General features: G+C 39.4%; 1 protein-coding gene across 5 annotated transcripts in view; it reads right to left on the minus strand.

Annotated features, from left to right (window-relative positions):
• FGF14 (fibroblast growth factor 14) overlaps positions 1-14991 on the minus strand; it is a 600644-nt gene that overhangs the window by 176342 nt on the left and 409311 nt on the right. The window contains exon 1 of one of the 5 annotated variants that reach the window (XM_033104271.1): positions 2358-2550. The exons of the other annotated variants lie outside the window; for them this stretch is intronic. Coding sequence (XP_032960162.1) covers positions 2358-2550 — 193 coding nt within the window. Of the gene's footprint in view, positions 1-2357; positions 2551-14991 lie in introns of those variants that run through there. 5 annotated transcript variants of the gene reach the window in all.

Here is a 14991-nt window from a genome sequence, read left to right on the forward strand (position 1 = left end):
AGCACTTCCTATGCAAAGAGTATTAGAGGAAAAAGTAAATATGTATAAAATATTTCCTAAAAGAGTATTTAATAAAACAGTGAAATAATTATACATAGTTGTATATAAAATCATACAATTATATATTAATATATAATCTGCATAATATAAAGTTTTAATATTTATTTTGTTTAAATTAATAGTACTACTTTCTGATACTCAAGAGATATATCTATATTTTTCTTCACTAAAAAATTTATTTCTTTATATATAAGAAATATAAGGAAGATAAAAGAAGAGGTTCTAATGAAATTTCTTCTAGCCTATCTCCTTTTCTATTCGCCCATCAAAAATGAGGTAGTAAAAGTGACCTCAAATATATTTTTCTTACAGATCACCAAGTCATGCATATCACTTTGAACTCGTGAATACAAAGAAAGCAATCACAGTTGAAATGATGAAATAGACTGTTAGGGAGCTCAGATACCTTTCTATATCTGGGAACACGTACATCCCCATCTTGAAATTCAGAAGTGTAATGCAAAACCTTCTTTATCACCCAATATGACATAAAACATTTATTGTCCATATTTATAAAATAAACTACTGGTTATGTATTACAAGAATACACACAATAAGTTTTAATCATGGCTTACATTGAAATAATATTATCTAGAAGAGAATAGGTTTCTTTACTTCAAGTAGATGACAAATTTGGAGCTCTGCCTGGTGAGAACTGAGTTCTAAAAGATAATCTGATGAGATAAGTGGAGAAGCAAACACTTTAAGTCGTGATAATGTGACCCTCCATAGATCAACAATATTTAAAACATTAAGTTGGTCTTATGATACAAAGGTTTGCTGGATAAAGCTCTAGGCTAAAGTGGAAAATTAAAATCCAATTTTAATAGCTTCCGTACCATACTGAAAATATCACTGTCCCCAAAAACTTCAATAAGAAGTATTATATTTATATAATTATTATATTTATATAATTTTTATCTCCCTTAAAACTGTCACTCCGATTTCTCTCAGATATTTGCCTTTTAAGCTTGATGCTAAGGGCAAGTAAGCTCCAATTTCTAATTGTGACAATAAGCTATTGTCCTTTAAAACTGTTTAGCTTTAGACTTTTTAAATGAGCATTAAAACTTTTGGTCAGAAATCTGTAAATGTGTGGAACACTCACATAGATACACATGTAGAGCGTATGTCTTTTCTTTCCTGTCTTTGGAACAACAGGGCATTTAAAACAAATACAGCTGGGCACCAGAATACAATGTGCTGGGCAAACATATACTTCTATTAACGTAAATATATTCTTTGATGTTTCCTGCTAAGCCCACATAGTTTTGAAAAGCAAGCAATCCCCATTTTTCCCACAGAACACCCCATGCTCTCAAAGCAATCGCCCTTAGCAACTGGATGTGGAGACAAGCAGGGATGAACAAAAGCTGCTGGGCTCTGGCTCTTGAGTGAGTTGCCTTCTCAGACCCTGACATTTTAAAGGCAGCAAAAGACAGTCATGCTGGACATTAGCTGTTTCTCGGGGGGAAAAAAAAAAGAAAAAAATATATATATATAAAAGCAACTATTCTACTCATCTGTAAGTAGTAACTACTTGGTTTGCCTCATGTAATTCGCGAGTCCTTGAATTAAAACTGATACATATTGGGGATGTAAACTTGGCCAGCCCCCCAAGTCAGATTCATTCTTCCTTACTCTGCGACCTTCTCTGCATCCCAAGATGTGACCAAAAGGCTTCAGAGTGCTCCATGTTGCAGGCTGAGCAGCTTTCCCGTAAATCTCAACTGAACTAGCCCTTAATTCACACATATCCTCCCCTCATTTCTCTTACACCAACCCCTGTTTAAGACGCTGTGGGAAACACCTCATTTCACCAAGGTCTGGGAGCCAAGGAGGTGTCCAGAAGACCTGGGAGGCCAAGTGAGGCCAGACACACAGAAATTCCTGACACCTCCAATCAGACTGGAAGAAACCAGCGCAATCCCAAGGTGTGCTTTTTCCGCAGCATTCTGGAGATTAGGCTCTATCCCCAGGGTAAGCCAAGACCCTCGGAGTAGAAAGAGATTTTCTCTGGAACCCATCCCGCCTGAGACTCAAGAGCAAGAGGCTGCTGGCGGGTATGGGCCAACTTGCGTGCTCCTGGCAGGGTTGAGTTTTCAGTGGCCACAGGTTGCCTAAGAGCAGGTTCCCAGCCCCCGTGGTCCGAGCGCTCCGAGCGCTCCGAAGGGAGACTGGGGAGGCCGGGGTTACCGGTAGACCGAGGGAGGGAAGGGGGGGACCAAAGAGTCCCCATGCAGACGGGGAGATGGGGAGATCCAAGGGTGCTCCTCCCAACAGTGACCCACACAGACCTTGGCGCCGCAACCTGCGCTTCTTGAGGCCGAAGATGCGCACTTTGGAGAAGATATCCACCAGGTTGCCGTTGCAGAGCCCGCGGTTCTTGTTGGGGCTGCTCCGCCTCCTGCTGGCAGACGGCCGGTCCCAGTGCTGCTCCCGCGCCTGCCGCTTCTGGCGGATCAAGCCGCTGGCGATGGCAGCGGCCATGGTGGCCCGGGAGTGGGTTTGGAGGAGGAAGGGGACAGATGGAAGGGGAGCTGGGGGTACCAGGGAGGGAAGGGGCGGGGCGCACCGCGGCTATCCCTCGGGGAGGTTGAGGGGGAAACCCGGAGGGGTTGGGGAGAGGAGTCGGGGTGCTCAGTCCCGACTAGGACCCATCGCCCTCCCGGAGGAGCGCGGGGCCAGGCGCGCAGAGGCACCCAGGGCTCGGCGGGGCGAGATCGAAAACTCGAGGCCGTGTCCACTGCCGCCCAGCCGCGTCGGAGCCAGGAGTGGATTGGGGGCTGCTGGCGCCGCAGGTCACCACGCGCCTCCGGAGCTCCCTTGGGGGCCTCCACCGCCACTCGCGCTGTCTTTTATCCCTGCCCGCCTTCCTGGCAGGCGGCAGAGTTGGCCACCTTCTTCCAGGGCACTGGATGGAGAGCCGGTCTCTGCTGGGTCTCAGGGTGTCTGTCCGTCCAGGGCGCGCAGGGCTCAGCACCGGGCTGGAACTGCCCCCTGGCCGCTGCCGCTGCCGCTGCCGCCGCCGCAGCCTGCTCTCGGGTTCTGCCGGTGATTGTCAAGTGCCTTGGAAATCAGCATCTGGAGAGAGCAATCTTCTCCTTGGAGATCTCTAATCAAAGCGCTTCGTTCCCACCCCACTACAACCCCCTCACGTACCCCTCCTATGTCTCTCTTCAGAAAGAAAAAAATGTATGTATGTATGTAAATATATATATATTTTTGAAAATAATATTAGTAATAATAATAAAGAACGATAAAATGGATTGCAGGGGGTAGGGTGCTAAGAGGATGAGCCAAAGCTGGTGGAATTGAAGGAATATTGGTGCGCTTTTGCTTAGATGAAACTCGCAGGTTTCCGAGGTGTCCGTGGCTTAGCTGGGTCTTCTGGATTTTAAGGTGTCTCCCAGTCCAAAGAAACTCTCATCTGCAGTTGGAGGGTGAGGAGGTTCCCGCCCTCCTGGCTAATCCCTTCAACACCAAAGCCACCCCACCCTGGGAAGGAGGAGGAGAAGGAAAGACAAGAGGCTGGGAGGGAGGAGAATGTGTCCTGAGGAGGGAGGCGCCTCCACTCCTTACCTAGTCCACCCAAACTTGCTGGACTCTCCCTTCTGCTGCCAGGAAGGGTAGGCTTGTCATTTTGAAACGGTAACACGGAGCAAAAGGAGGGAGGAGGAGAAGGCGAGAAGATGCGGTAAGGTGATGTGGGAAGACCCCCTTCCCAAATTTGCTCTCTAGCACTTGGAGATGATAGCAGCTGTAGCTACTACAAGACAGCAGCTGGATAGGATAAACGCCCAGTGGAATACTGAAGAAGTCACTGCAGAAATATCAAGGGTGGGGGAGGGTGTCACAGCATTCCAGTGACAACAAAAAGCAGCCAGACTGAGGGACAGTCCAATCTGAGCTACAATCTTTGGTGTCCCTGGGTAGAGAAGCACTGTCAGGGGGCAAACTCATATGAACTGTCTGAAATTCAAGTACAACAGCTGCTGCCTCCTCTCCTTGATTTCCAGTCTGTGTCCCAACAATGCTCTGTCTTGGATAACTGAAATATGAAGGTTCAAGAGGAAGGGAGCAAGTGGAGGGAACCCTAGGAAAGCAGGTGGTAAAAAAACAACAACAACAAAAAAAACAACTTCACAAACACTTCACGCTTGGATGATACAGATTTGTGGTTTCTAGGAGACGCTCAGAGTGATAGACCCAAATTTAGCTTGTGCTAGTGTGGCTTCTTACCTTTTCCTTTTCTCTTTAAGCTGTTTTGCTTATCATTACAGGAAGGTAAACAAAAGAACTGCAAAAACTAGACTTCTCATAATCCGGTGTGAAGGATAGAAGAAAGAAAACTCACTTGGTAATCAAGAGACTTGTAACAATCACTTCCCTGGTGACTGCTTTAGAGCTGGAAGGAGAGGAGAGGCACACTCTGAAAGCAGCCCTGGGAGCAGTTCTGAACCGACACACACTTTCTCTTTGTCTCAGGAATAAGCAGTAAAATACTACAAAGACTTGCAACCGGGCCAGTGGGAGAAGTTCAGCCAAGGGCTGATGGCAGAAAGGCTAGACACATTCTGCTCTACAGAACTTATCTACAACCTCTCCATGTAAGCAATTACTGATCGGCTGTTATTTCTTCCATTCGCTCTATATTTGCTAACAAGTCTCCTTTGGGAAAGAGAATTTAATCTAAAGGGGGTGTGTAGATTTGGGTCCAAAGCAGACATCATTGGCAGTAAAATGATCACATTTAACATTAAAGAACATACTCGGTTAGCTTGTTTTCCCACGTTGCTATGTTATATCTACAAAATAACCATAATTACTAAAAGGAATAGGTAGGAACAATGTTGCCAGAAATTTACAATCCCTAATCATCCGTGAGGTAGTAAAAGCGAGGGAAAGGAGTGTGTTAACTATTTTGCTCCACCTCTACCACTTTATTTTCTGTTTTACATGTCTTTGTTCTTACATTTTTACTAAATGTGTATTTGTGTTGTGCCATGCTCCTGCTTAAAAGGGAAGGCCATCTGCAGAGATGGATACATCTAATGAAAGGCTATTAAAGTGTGTCTTTTAAAAAATTCACTGAAAAAAATTCACTGAAATCAGTCCCATTGAACATAAAAAGAAGCCATTTGGACATTTCAGATGCTATAGCTTGCAATACCAGAATGACTTTACAATTAAAGCTAACATATTTACTTAAAGCTAGTAGTGAGTTTTTCAAAGAAGCAAAGTGTTAAGTATATTGGCCTCTTAAATGTAGTACAACTCCCTCAATCAACGTATCCTAGTTTGCTTTGCTTTGCTTTTTGTGTGTGTGTGTGTGTATGTGTGTGTGTGTGTTTGTCTTTATATGTTTCCTGCATTCATTTGAACAGAATGAGATTAAGCTTCGTATTATCATAATCTTTCCAGGCAATCTCTTATACTGCAGTCTTTTCCCCAATTCCTTGCTTTGGATAATTGGGGAGGCCGGTTTTTTGGCTCCTTCATTGTTCGGCAACCTACAGACGCAGCTGCGATTCAGCACCGCGGACAGGGATCCTGCCCCAGCCGCAGCTGTCAGAGCGGAAGCAAGTTCCCCTGAGTGTAGGAGGTCTGGCCGCGAGTCTGATACTCTTCCTTCCTTAAAAGCAGCTTTCTACCTTTTTTTTTTCTTTTCCTTTTTTTTCCAAGGTGGATAGGAAATTAATCCTCACAGATTCCATGGACTGATATTAATAACACACACCTTGGAGCATAAAGCCTTCCAGCTTTTTGATAACCAGGAAATACTCTCTTTCCTGATGCATTCAGACCCCTGGCACTGCGCCTGCAGACTCCTCAGTCTCAGGGTTCTATTCAGGCTGTGAATTTCACAAGCCTTAAGCGGTTGTTTCTATTTTATGTGGTTTCCTGTTTTAAGGGAGCTTGGGGTGGGGCAGCCTTGGGATAATCAAGGTCTTTTAGTTCTGCGTTTCCCTTTTACCTCCCCAAAACGCTGTTTAGTTGTTTACATAGAGAGGTAAGCTAAAGAAAACGCAAGAGAGCCATCTGCTGTCTTAAACTGTGATAAAAGCGTGTGCAAGACTAGAATGAAAACCCGTTCAGGGCGGGTGAACACAAATCCACACTTTACTGTAATTCAGAAAATAATTTCTCACTCAGTAGAAGCTCTTCGCAGTTGTTAATTTCACCTTTGACTTTATAAAAACAAAATATGAAGTACTACCCAGGTACAGTGGCTCCTGACCAATCTGTTGGGAGTCCGAACACTGATTTCAGACACTTTTGGTTCATGTCTTGATTGTGCTATTTCCTGGCTATCTAATGACCTACAGCAAGTTTCTTTAGTCTTTCTCAGCTTCTATTTCCTCACCTCTAAAAGAGATGATAATAGAATGTCCTTTTCAACTCTTATGAGACCAAATTGAGTAAATGAATGTAAAGATCCTAGTACGGTGTTTGACACTTCTTAAGAGTTCAAAAATGACAGCTATTATTTTCATTGTCTTCCAGATCACTCATTTCTATCTTGTAAATTACTTTCTAACTTTCAATATCAATATTTTTTTCAATATCAAAATATATGTATTCTCATTTATATTTCCTCACCTCCTAAACAGATACATGGCAAGATTTAAAGCAATCAGAAATAGAAAAATTATTTTCAGTTTTGATGTAAGAAGTCCAATATCAAACCTAGTTTGTAATTGACTAAATTTGTGAACTTAGCTCTGTAATTCCATTTCCCTACTCATGGAATACTGATAATGAAAACACTTTCCTTCTTCCCAGAAATGAATATGTGTGCCTATGATAAAACAGGTAGAAATTGTCAGGTACCATAAAAGCATTAGTTCATTGAAGCTGATTATCCGGCTCCTTCCCTGTGCTTTCAGGCCTCCTGAAGATATCATTCTCCCTTTGGCCCTTCTGCTTTGCATATGTTGTTCCCTCTGCCTGGAACATTTACAGTGCCCCGTGCCCATACATTTCTGGGTAATATAAAACAGTGGCTAAAACCACAAAAGGACTAAGCCAATCATAGACTTCACTGTGTGTTCTTGAACAATTCATTTAAACCTCTTTGTCCAAATAAATAAGGGAAATGCACAGAATTTTAAGAAAATTGTAAGTTCTGTGTAGAACCATAAAACAGGAAAGGGAGAAGGGATTGGCTATGTTTGGAGGTTATAATTTTAAATAGATTTGTTAGAGAAGAACTTAACTGAGCAGGTAACCTGTGAGCAAAAAATTGAAGGAGATGAGAAAGTCAGATGGAAGAGCAATTTATGTCTCAATTTCCTCTTTTATAAAACTATCATAACAATACAATAAGGTTATTATAAGGATTAATTGAGAACACGTATGTAAAACCATTAAAGCGGTGCCTGCCACATAGTGCTAAGTCAATAAATGGTAGATCCTGGTAATTACTAACTTCCTCAACACTCAGGTCTTTATTCTTTACAATGAACAAGTCCTACATTGACGTTTCTATGAAGATGTCCACTGAGCATCTCATGCTTAACATGGCCAAGATTCAACTCTCATTTTTCTTTCTCAAACCTGTTCTTCTTCAATCTTCCCAATATCTGAAATGACACCTCCATCTTCTTCTTCCTCAGGCCCAAAACTTTGACATTCTAATCTCATTTCTTTAATACCCCATATGTGGTTTCTCAGAAAAATCTATTCACTCTATCTTCAAAATATTATCTAAAATACTGTTACTTCTCACTCTCTCCACTGCTACCTACTACCGTTGTCTTTCGGACTATTTATTATAACAGCTACCTGATTACTCCCTTGGGATCTACCCTTGCTCTTCGTTGATATGCCCACAACACTGTGGCCAACGTACTAAAGGTATAAATCAGGTTATATCATGCCCCTGCTCAAAGTCCTGGACCTCAATAGAAACCAAAGTCCTTACAGTGCCTACAAGGCCCAATGTAAGTTGAATCCTATATCTGCCTTCATTTGTTACCTGGTATCGGTTTTACTTTCTCTTCATTTAACAGTTGCCGTTCCTCAAACCACCCTGGCATGCTCCTGTGGCAGGACATTTACACATGCTCTTCCATCTGACTTTCTCACCTCCTTCAATTTTTTGCTCACATGTTACCAGCTCAGATCTAACAAATCTGTTTAAAATTATAACCTCCAAACATAGCCAATCCTTTCTCCCTTCCCTGTTTTATGGTTCTACACAGAACTTACAATTTTCTTACAATTCTGTGCATTTCCCTTATTTATTTGGACGGTCTTGTTCTTTTAAAATATAAGCTGATGAGAGAACATATTTTGCCTCATTTGACTCCTGCCACATAGCCAGTACTTAACATGGGGCCAGGCAGAGTAGGCACTCAATAAATATCTATTTATTGAAAGAATGCATAAGCTGGATAAGTAGACATACAGACAGTTAATACCAAATAAGGGGAACAGAAAAATCTTGCTTAGTCTGGTCTTTGAAGGATGAATTACCTTGCGGTGCTTGATCTCTTTAAGCACTAAGTCATCTAAAATTCTATTTGGATTACACACAATCTCAACCCCCTAAATAGGATATACAGAGAGTATTTTAGCCTTTGCTTGATGACTTAGGCTCAACCTAACATGACATGCAGTTTGAGTTTTAAATTCCAACACTGATATCTTTGGGGCTTCCTGAAACATGGGAGATTAACTCCACCTCAACGGGAGAGGGCTATACCAATGATTTTTGTGACTCATACCACCTACACCTTGTTTTTTCCTTTGCTTTCACGTTGCAAATTGACAAGGTGCCCCTTTTAAAATTTGTTACATCAAATCTATCATAAATTGGAGATGAACATATTTGTTAGAATTACTTATTAGTATAAAAGTAAATGAAGTCTACATTAGGAGGGCATATAAAGGAGGGTATATAAACAACATACAGCTTATTGACATTAATTATTAAAGAAGCCTTTCTCCCCTTGCCTTCTGAGTTTTTGTTACGTTCTAGATGATTTTGTTGCACAGACTACTCAAGTTCCAAATAGATAAGTTTATGCATGGCTTACTGGAAAAAGTACATAATTTTGTGTTTACTTGAATTTAAAATAAAAAAAGTTCAAAGAACATATTTTGTGATATTGATGTTTATATTAAATGCCATCAATTCTTATTTTTCGCAAAGTAACAATATATTTTTCTTTCATTTCTGTCATTGCCATCGCCATTATTTAAATAACTAAATTTATGAAATCTAAGGAACTATTTACTTTAAGACCATCATTTTAGGTATGACAAGGAATGAAAAAAACACTTTATTAAACTATGTCATACCATAGATTATAAGATATATACCAATTTCAGAGATGTTTATGCATAAAATTTATTTGCACCTTAGAATTAATGAAACATGGTATAATGGAATTATATAAGTCCATAAATTTTAAGTGCCTGTGAGCACTTGTGTTCTGAAACATCTTTAGTTTTGTTGTTGTTGTTGCTGGTGGTGGTGGTGTTGTTTTAATTTCTTTATCTCCCAGTGGCTCTAAATTGGAGGGATACATAGGGCAGAAATAAATATTCCCCAAATATTTCCTGTTTACTTATTTGATCATCTCTGTGCAGTGAATGACTCACTCCATTTTGTCACATGGTCTCCTTTGTGAATTAGTCAGTTTTGAACATTTTAAACATCTCCCAAATTAAGTGTAAAATAAGAGGGTCCAACATTTTTTCACACACAAAAAATGATAAACTAATTTGTCATGAGTTGGAGTAGGATTTAAAAGTATATATTGGCATTTATGTTTTTATCCTTTGTTCCGGATAAATGGGTTCTATTGAAAATGTGTGAGATAATTCTGGGAATGTAATCAGTCTACTCAATATAGTACAAGTTCAAAATCATATTTCTTATTTTTCTCTGATGCTATCATTGATCTTTTCTTTAGATTGAAAGGATAATCTAAATAAATGTTAAAGTATTTGAAGTTAGATTTTCAAGAAGTGGTTGCATTAATGTTATAACAATCTTGCAGATTAATTTTGCTGGATATACTTATTTCTAGTAGGCAACATTTCTATCTATTAAAAAAACCTGGAAGGAATTTTATTGTGGCTTAATATTTTGATTCAATAAAGAAAAAGTGGAAATTATTGGTATCAAAAACTTGTGCACATTCTTCCCTATTGAAGCAATACCAGATTGATACTAGCAGATGGCTTAGCTTTACAAATCTAGTGTATTTTTTTAATCTAGCTAATATGATGGAATAAATATTCTCAGTGGCTTCCAGCCTTCTATATTAAAATGTACTCAAAATATGCATAACATTCATTTCAGAGTTGTGAATGTTGACTTAACTTTCCTTACTCGGTATCAGTAGTAGGAGATGATAACATCAATTTTAACGATACATCAGTGAGTTGGTATGTTAAAAAGACTATTGAATATTGCAAAAGAAAAAAAAATATTATGCTATTTCCAAAAAAAAAAAATGAGAAATGAGTGTTCATTTATAATCTCAATGCAAAGATTATGTGTGCGCATATGATATAACCTTATCTAAATTTAACATGTGACCAATTTCTCTTCAATGATTACTAAAATGGCCACTTTCATATCTAGATTGATTATATTCTTTGTAGTTAGTATATATGGGTTAGACATGTATACACAATGTGCACCTGCACACACATGCACATGTGCACACACTCACACACACACACATGCACTGAAACACATATGTAAATTTCCTGGTGAAGATAACTGTGAAGCGTTAATGATTTCCAAACAAAAGTGACTTACAATCAAGTCTTAGAAAGATTCCCAATTCAAGACTCTTAGAACACTAGTTTCATTATTTCTAGGGGAAGAATTTAAGGATCTCATTTTTCAATTCCTATGTACCAGTCTCAAGAATATGGCATCAATTTATAATAATAACATTTCTTAATTAAAATGTATGACCTGTAAGTCCATCAGAAATTATTATATTCTACACATCTTCAAAAACCTTTACAACTCAGAGATCACTTCCCTCTAAACTCTGGAACCAATCCTTGTCTTAGTGTTCAAAATTTTATGAAGTCTAGCTAAATACCTTAAGCCTTAGGGTTCTAGAAATGTTGCTATTAATCTGCTTCTGATCTTGTGATCTATTTCTAAAAGATGTATATGAAAGCAATTTCCAAAGTACAATGCACTTAAGAAATGTTATTATAAATTGACGCTGTATTACTGGCCCTAGTCCCTACTTTGTACATAGGAACCGAAAAATTAGATCCTTAAATTATTCCTGAGTCCCAGTAACCTACAATATAAGTTTCCTATTGTTCCTGTAACAAATTACCACAAATCTAGTTACTTAAAACGATATACTTATTCTCTCATAGTTCTGGAGGTAAGAAGTCCCAAATCAGACTACCTAGGTTTTAGTCAAGATATCTGCAGAGTTGGTTCCTTCTGGAATCTCTGAGGAAAGAGTCAGCTTGCTTTCTACATTTCTTCTGGAGGCCAGCTTCCTTCCAAGACTCATGGTCTTTTCCTTGCATTATTCCTACCTCTTGCTTCTGTAGTCACATCTCCTACTACAGATTCTTATTCTCTTGCCTCTCTCTTATAAGGACCCTAGTAATTATATTGGGCTCACCCAGATAATCCAGGATAATCTCCCTATCTCAATATCTCGAATTTAGTCACATCTGCAAAGTCTCTTTCACCATGTAACTCACGTATTCACATGCTACATGGATTAGGACTCAGATATCTTTAGGGGGCTATTATTCAGTGTACTATACCTACCCTAATATCTAAAGCACATGAAAATAGAGCCCTGTCCAGTATTTGATAATCATACACCTAACCCCACTACTATGGACAAGATAGCTGCTCCACAATGCCAATTTTTAAATTAGAGTCCTGTTTCCTACAAACATATATATTTTAACACTAGCTGTTTACTTAATTGAATCTCTGATGACTGCCTGCTTCTGTACCCCCGTTGCTTTACGTCCTGCTCAGAATGATGTCTTATTATTGGCTGGGTCTCTCTGATACCACCTGCTTACCTGAATTTCTTATGACTTTAATTATTACATCCTCAGGGGAAAAAATGTGCAGCAATCTCAGCAGTTGTGGAAACAGATCCATTTTGTTCCACTGTGGGTCGTGAGGATGTATTTTCTGAGTCCCACATAAATCGATGAAGAATTTAATATCTTGAGTTTATAACATATATTTTATGAGATTTTGGCCATAGAATTGAGCTGAATAAAACTAAAGCTAGACATGTGATGTTCTGCAAGATGAGATTTGGGGCCTAAGGCTATCACCAAATGAAGGAAATAGATTCTGAAAATCTTTTTTTTCCCCATTCCATTTTCATTTTTATGTAACTGTAGGGGCAGTAGATAATTACTGTTTCCTTTTAGAAATTTAGACTAGCTCCTTAAGTAAGAATTTGCCTTAAATGTAAATTTGACTCTAACTGCAAATGAAAGGTATCATTCAAGTCAAAGATTTTTAAAGGAATCAGAAATATTTTTCACTTGCGTTTGATGTGGACAGAGGAGGAGGAATCTCTGAAAAAGAATAATTTCAGGCAGAACACCATGGAGATTTTTAAGTAAACAAATTTTAGGGCCTTGGTCTCTACATTTCTCTTTGCTCACTCCTTTGTCCCTTTGGCCCTTTTATGTTGCCACTTATTTTATCTTCTTTTGAGTCCCTCCAGATATTTGAAACTGGTTTCTAAAGATGAGAGTACCAAATGGTTGCAAGAAATCTTTGGGCGTGAGTCAAGAATAGCACGTATTCTGCTTTGCAGATATATCTATAGATCCAGATCTATGTACATATCAGTACATAGATCTCTCCCCAATTGGCAGGAATAAACTAACCAAACAGAATTATTCTTCCCCCAGATACCTAATTGATGCTGTCAGCGGAGCTAAGGAGAAGATAGCTCTGGACATGCTCATAGGCTTGTGTTCATCTTTCCATAAAATGGTCTTCGTCATCTCAAGAGATTTAGTTCTAGCAAGACAATCTTCAGAGAAAGTTCATGTCAAGGATTTTTTTTTTTTTTTTTTTTTTACTACAAACGGGAGACAGCACTGTGATATATCTTTATATTATAAAGTATAAAGTTTCAAGTTTAGCCCTTGGTTCCCTGCTACAAGAGTCAGATCAGATACTCAAATGCTGCTTTTTATTTTTCAGGCCCCCTTAGGCAGAGATAAACTAGGTGTCCTAATTCCATTTCCTGACTCTGAAATGCTCCTTTATGTGCCCTTTGAAGAGACATTCTACGTCCTCTCAGTAAATACCCATCCACTCCCAGTTTCTCAAGCTCCTGGGGATGATCTCTCTGGCTCCTAAACACTCCCAGCCAACCCAGCACAGAGCTCTGACCTCAGGGTCTCTGTGACCCGGGGCCTGGCACATGGTGACACAGGAAAGTACTTAATTAGTGGCAATGGAAGGAAGGGAGAAAATAAGAAAGGAATAGTCTCAGGTTCTGGACTTTTGATCTCTTTCTTTAATTCTCCACTCAACAGTACAACATACCTTCCCATGGCTCCATTCCCCAGGTAACACTAACTTTTCAAAGGATGTTAAAAAAAAAAAAAGAAAGAAAGAACTATCTTCTCTGAAAGAAGCTACTCTTACTCTTGAAGCATTAATAGGGGCTGAGGGGCAGAGGCATATGGGGCTGGCGGTCTTCAGACTCTCTGAGTTTTGCTAATATCAAAAAACCGGGAAAATTACTAACGCATGCATCAGAATCATATATTTCATTATGCAATTGTAATTATCTATGGATTTGAACTGAAATCTTCTTTAATCATTATTCCTTACCTTTAAAAATTAGAACAAGAAGTAACCCTAAAGATGATCTAATCTAATAACTGCATTTTTCTGATCAATAAATTCAATCCCAAGGAAGTTAACTAATTTACTCCATTAATTAATAAGCTAACTGGAAGGAGCCCCAGACCTGGATTCCATATCAGCCGATGTTGTGTGATGGGCCTCTTGATTACACCTCTCTACTTGTGAGAAGAGCTTGGCTACACTGGAGAAGTGTGCCCATTATGTTGTCCCCAGAGCAATTCTGGAGCACAGCTATCCTCTCTCCCTTCTTGTTTAGCACAGCCCTTTTTATATATGCTATTTTTACAGATATACATTGCTATTCTTAAATAACCTGAGTTGTCTATGAATTCCTGTTTCTGACATTTGCCAAACAGGATGCCCATGGACAATATACTCATAAAAAGATAATTTCCATAAATGCATACATCTTAGTTTACATGCCCAACCTTCATTCAGTAATTCACTCCTTAGTTCACTCAAATAACAAATTTATTAAGTACTAACTCTCCATCATTAGCCTGACCCAGTGTTCAGACATTAATAAAAAGTGATTCTATCCTTAAGCAGCTTAGAGTATGGAGGAAGATAGCTGCACACGTATGTGGGACTAAGTGTTACAGATCCAAAGTGTAAAGCTTGCACAAGAAGAGTGAAAGAGGAGTCAGTTTTATCTGGTGTGAGTCAGGAAAGGTGTCTTGGACACAGTACTACTTCAAGCTAAGATTTAAAAGATAGGAGGTATTTACCAGGTAGATAAGGGGGGCGTGGAGATTCCAGAGAGAAAACATCAAATGAGAGAAATCCCAAGTTAAGACACAGCTTAATGTGTGAAGGTAAGTGAAAACAATTCCGTGCACCAAAAGCACCCAATCTGTGTTGGGGGAAGGTGTACAAAGAGCCTTAGCTGGTGAGCACATTAGGAGTCATATGTCCTTTGGAGAAATTTGCACCAGTTTTCGAACCAGCTCGACATATAAATATTATACAATAATTCATGGAGACATGTTTTTTCCATAGAGGTTTACAATATGACCCCCTTACTTACCTGGGTATTTTCATGTCATTTCACTACTCTC

Source organism: Rhinolophus ferrumequinum, chromosome 4, assembly GCF_004115265.2.
Source record: "Rhinolophus ferrumequinum isolate MPI-CBG mRhiFer1 chromosome 4, mRhiFer1_v1.p, whole genome shotgun sequence".
Classification (NCBI taxonomy): domain Eukaryota; kingdom Metazoa; phylum Chordata; class Mammalia; order Chiroptera; family Rhinolophidae; genus Rhinolophus; species Rhinolophus ferrumequinum.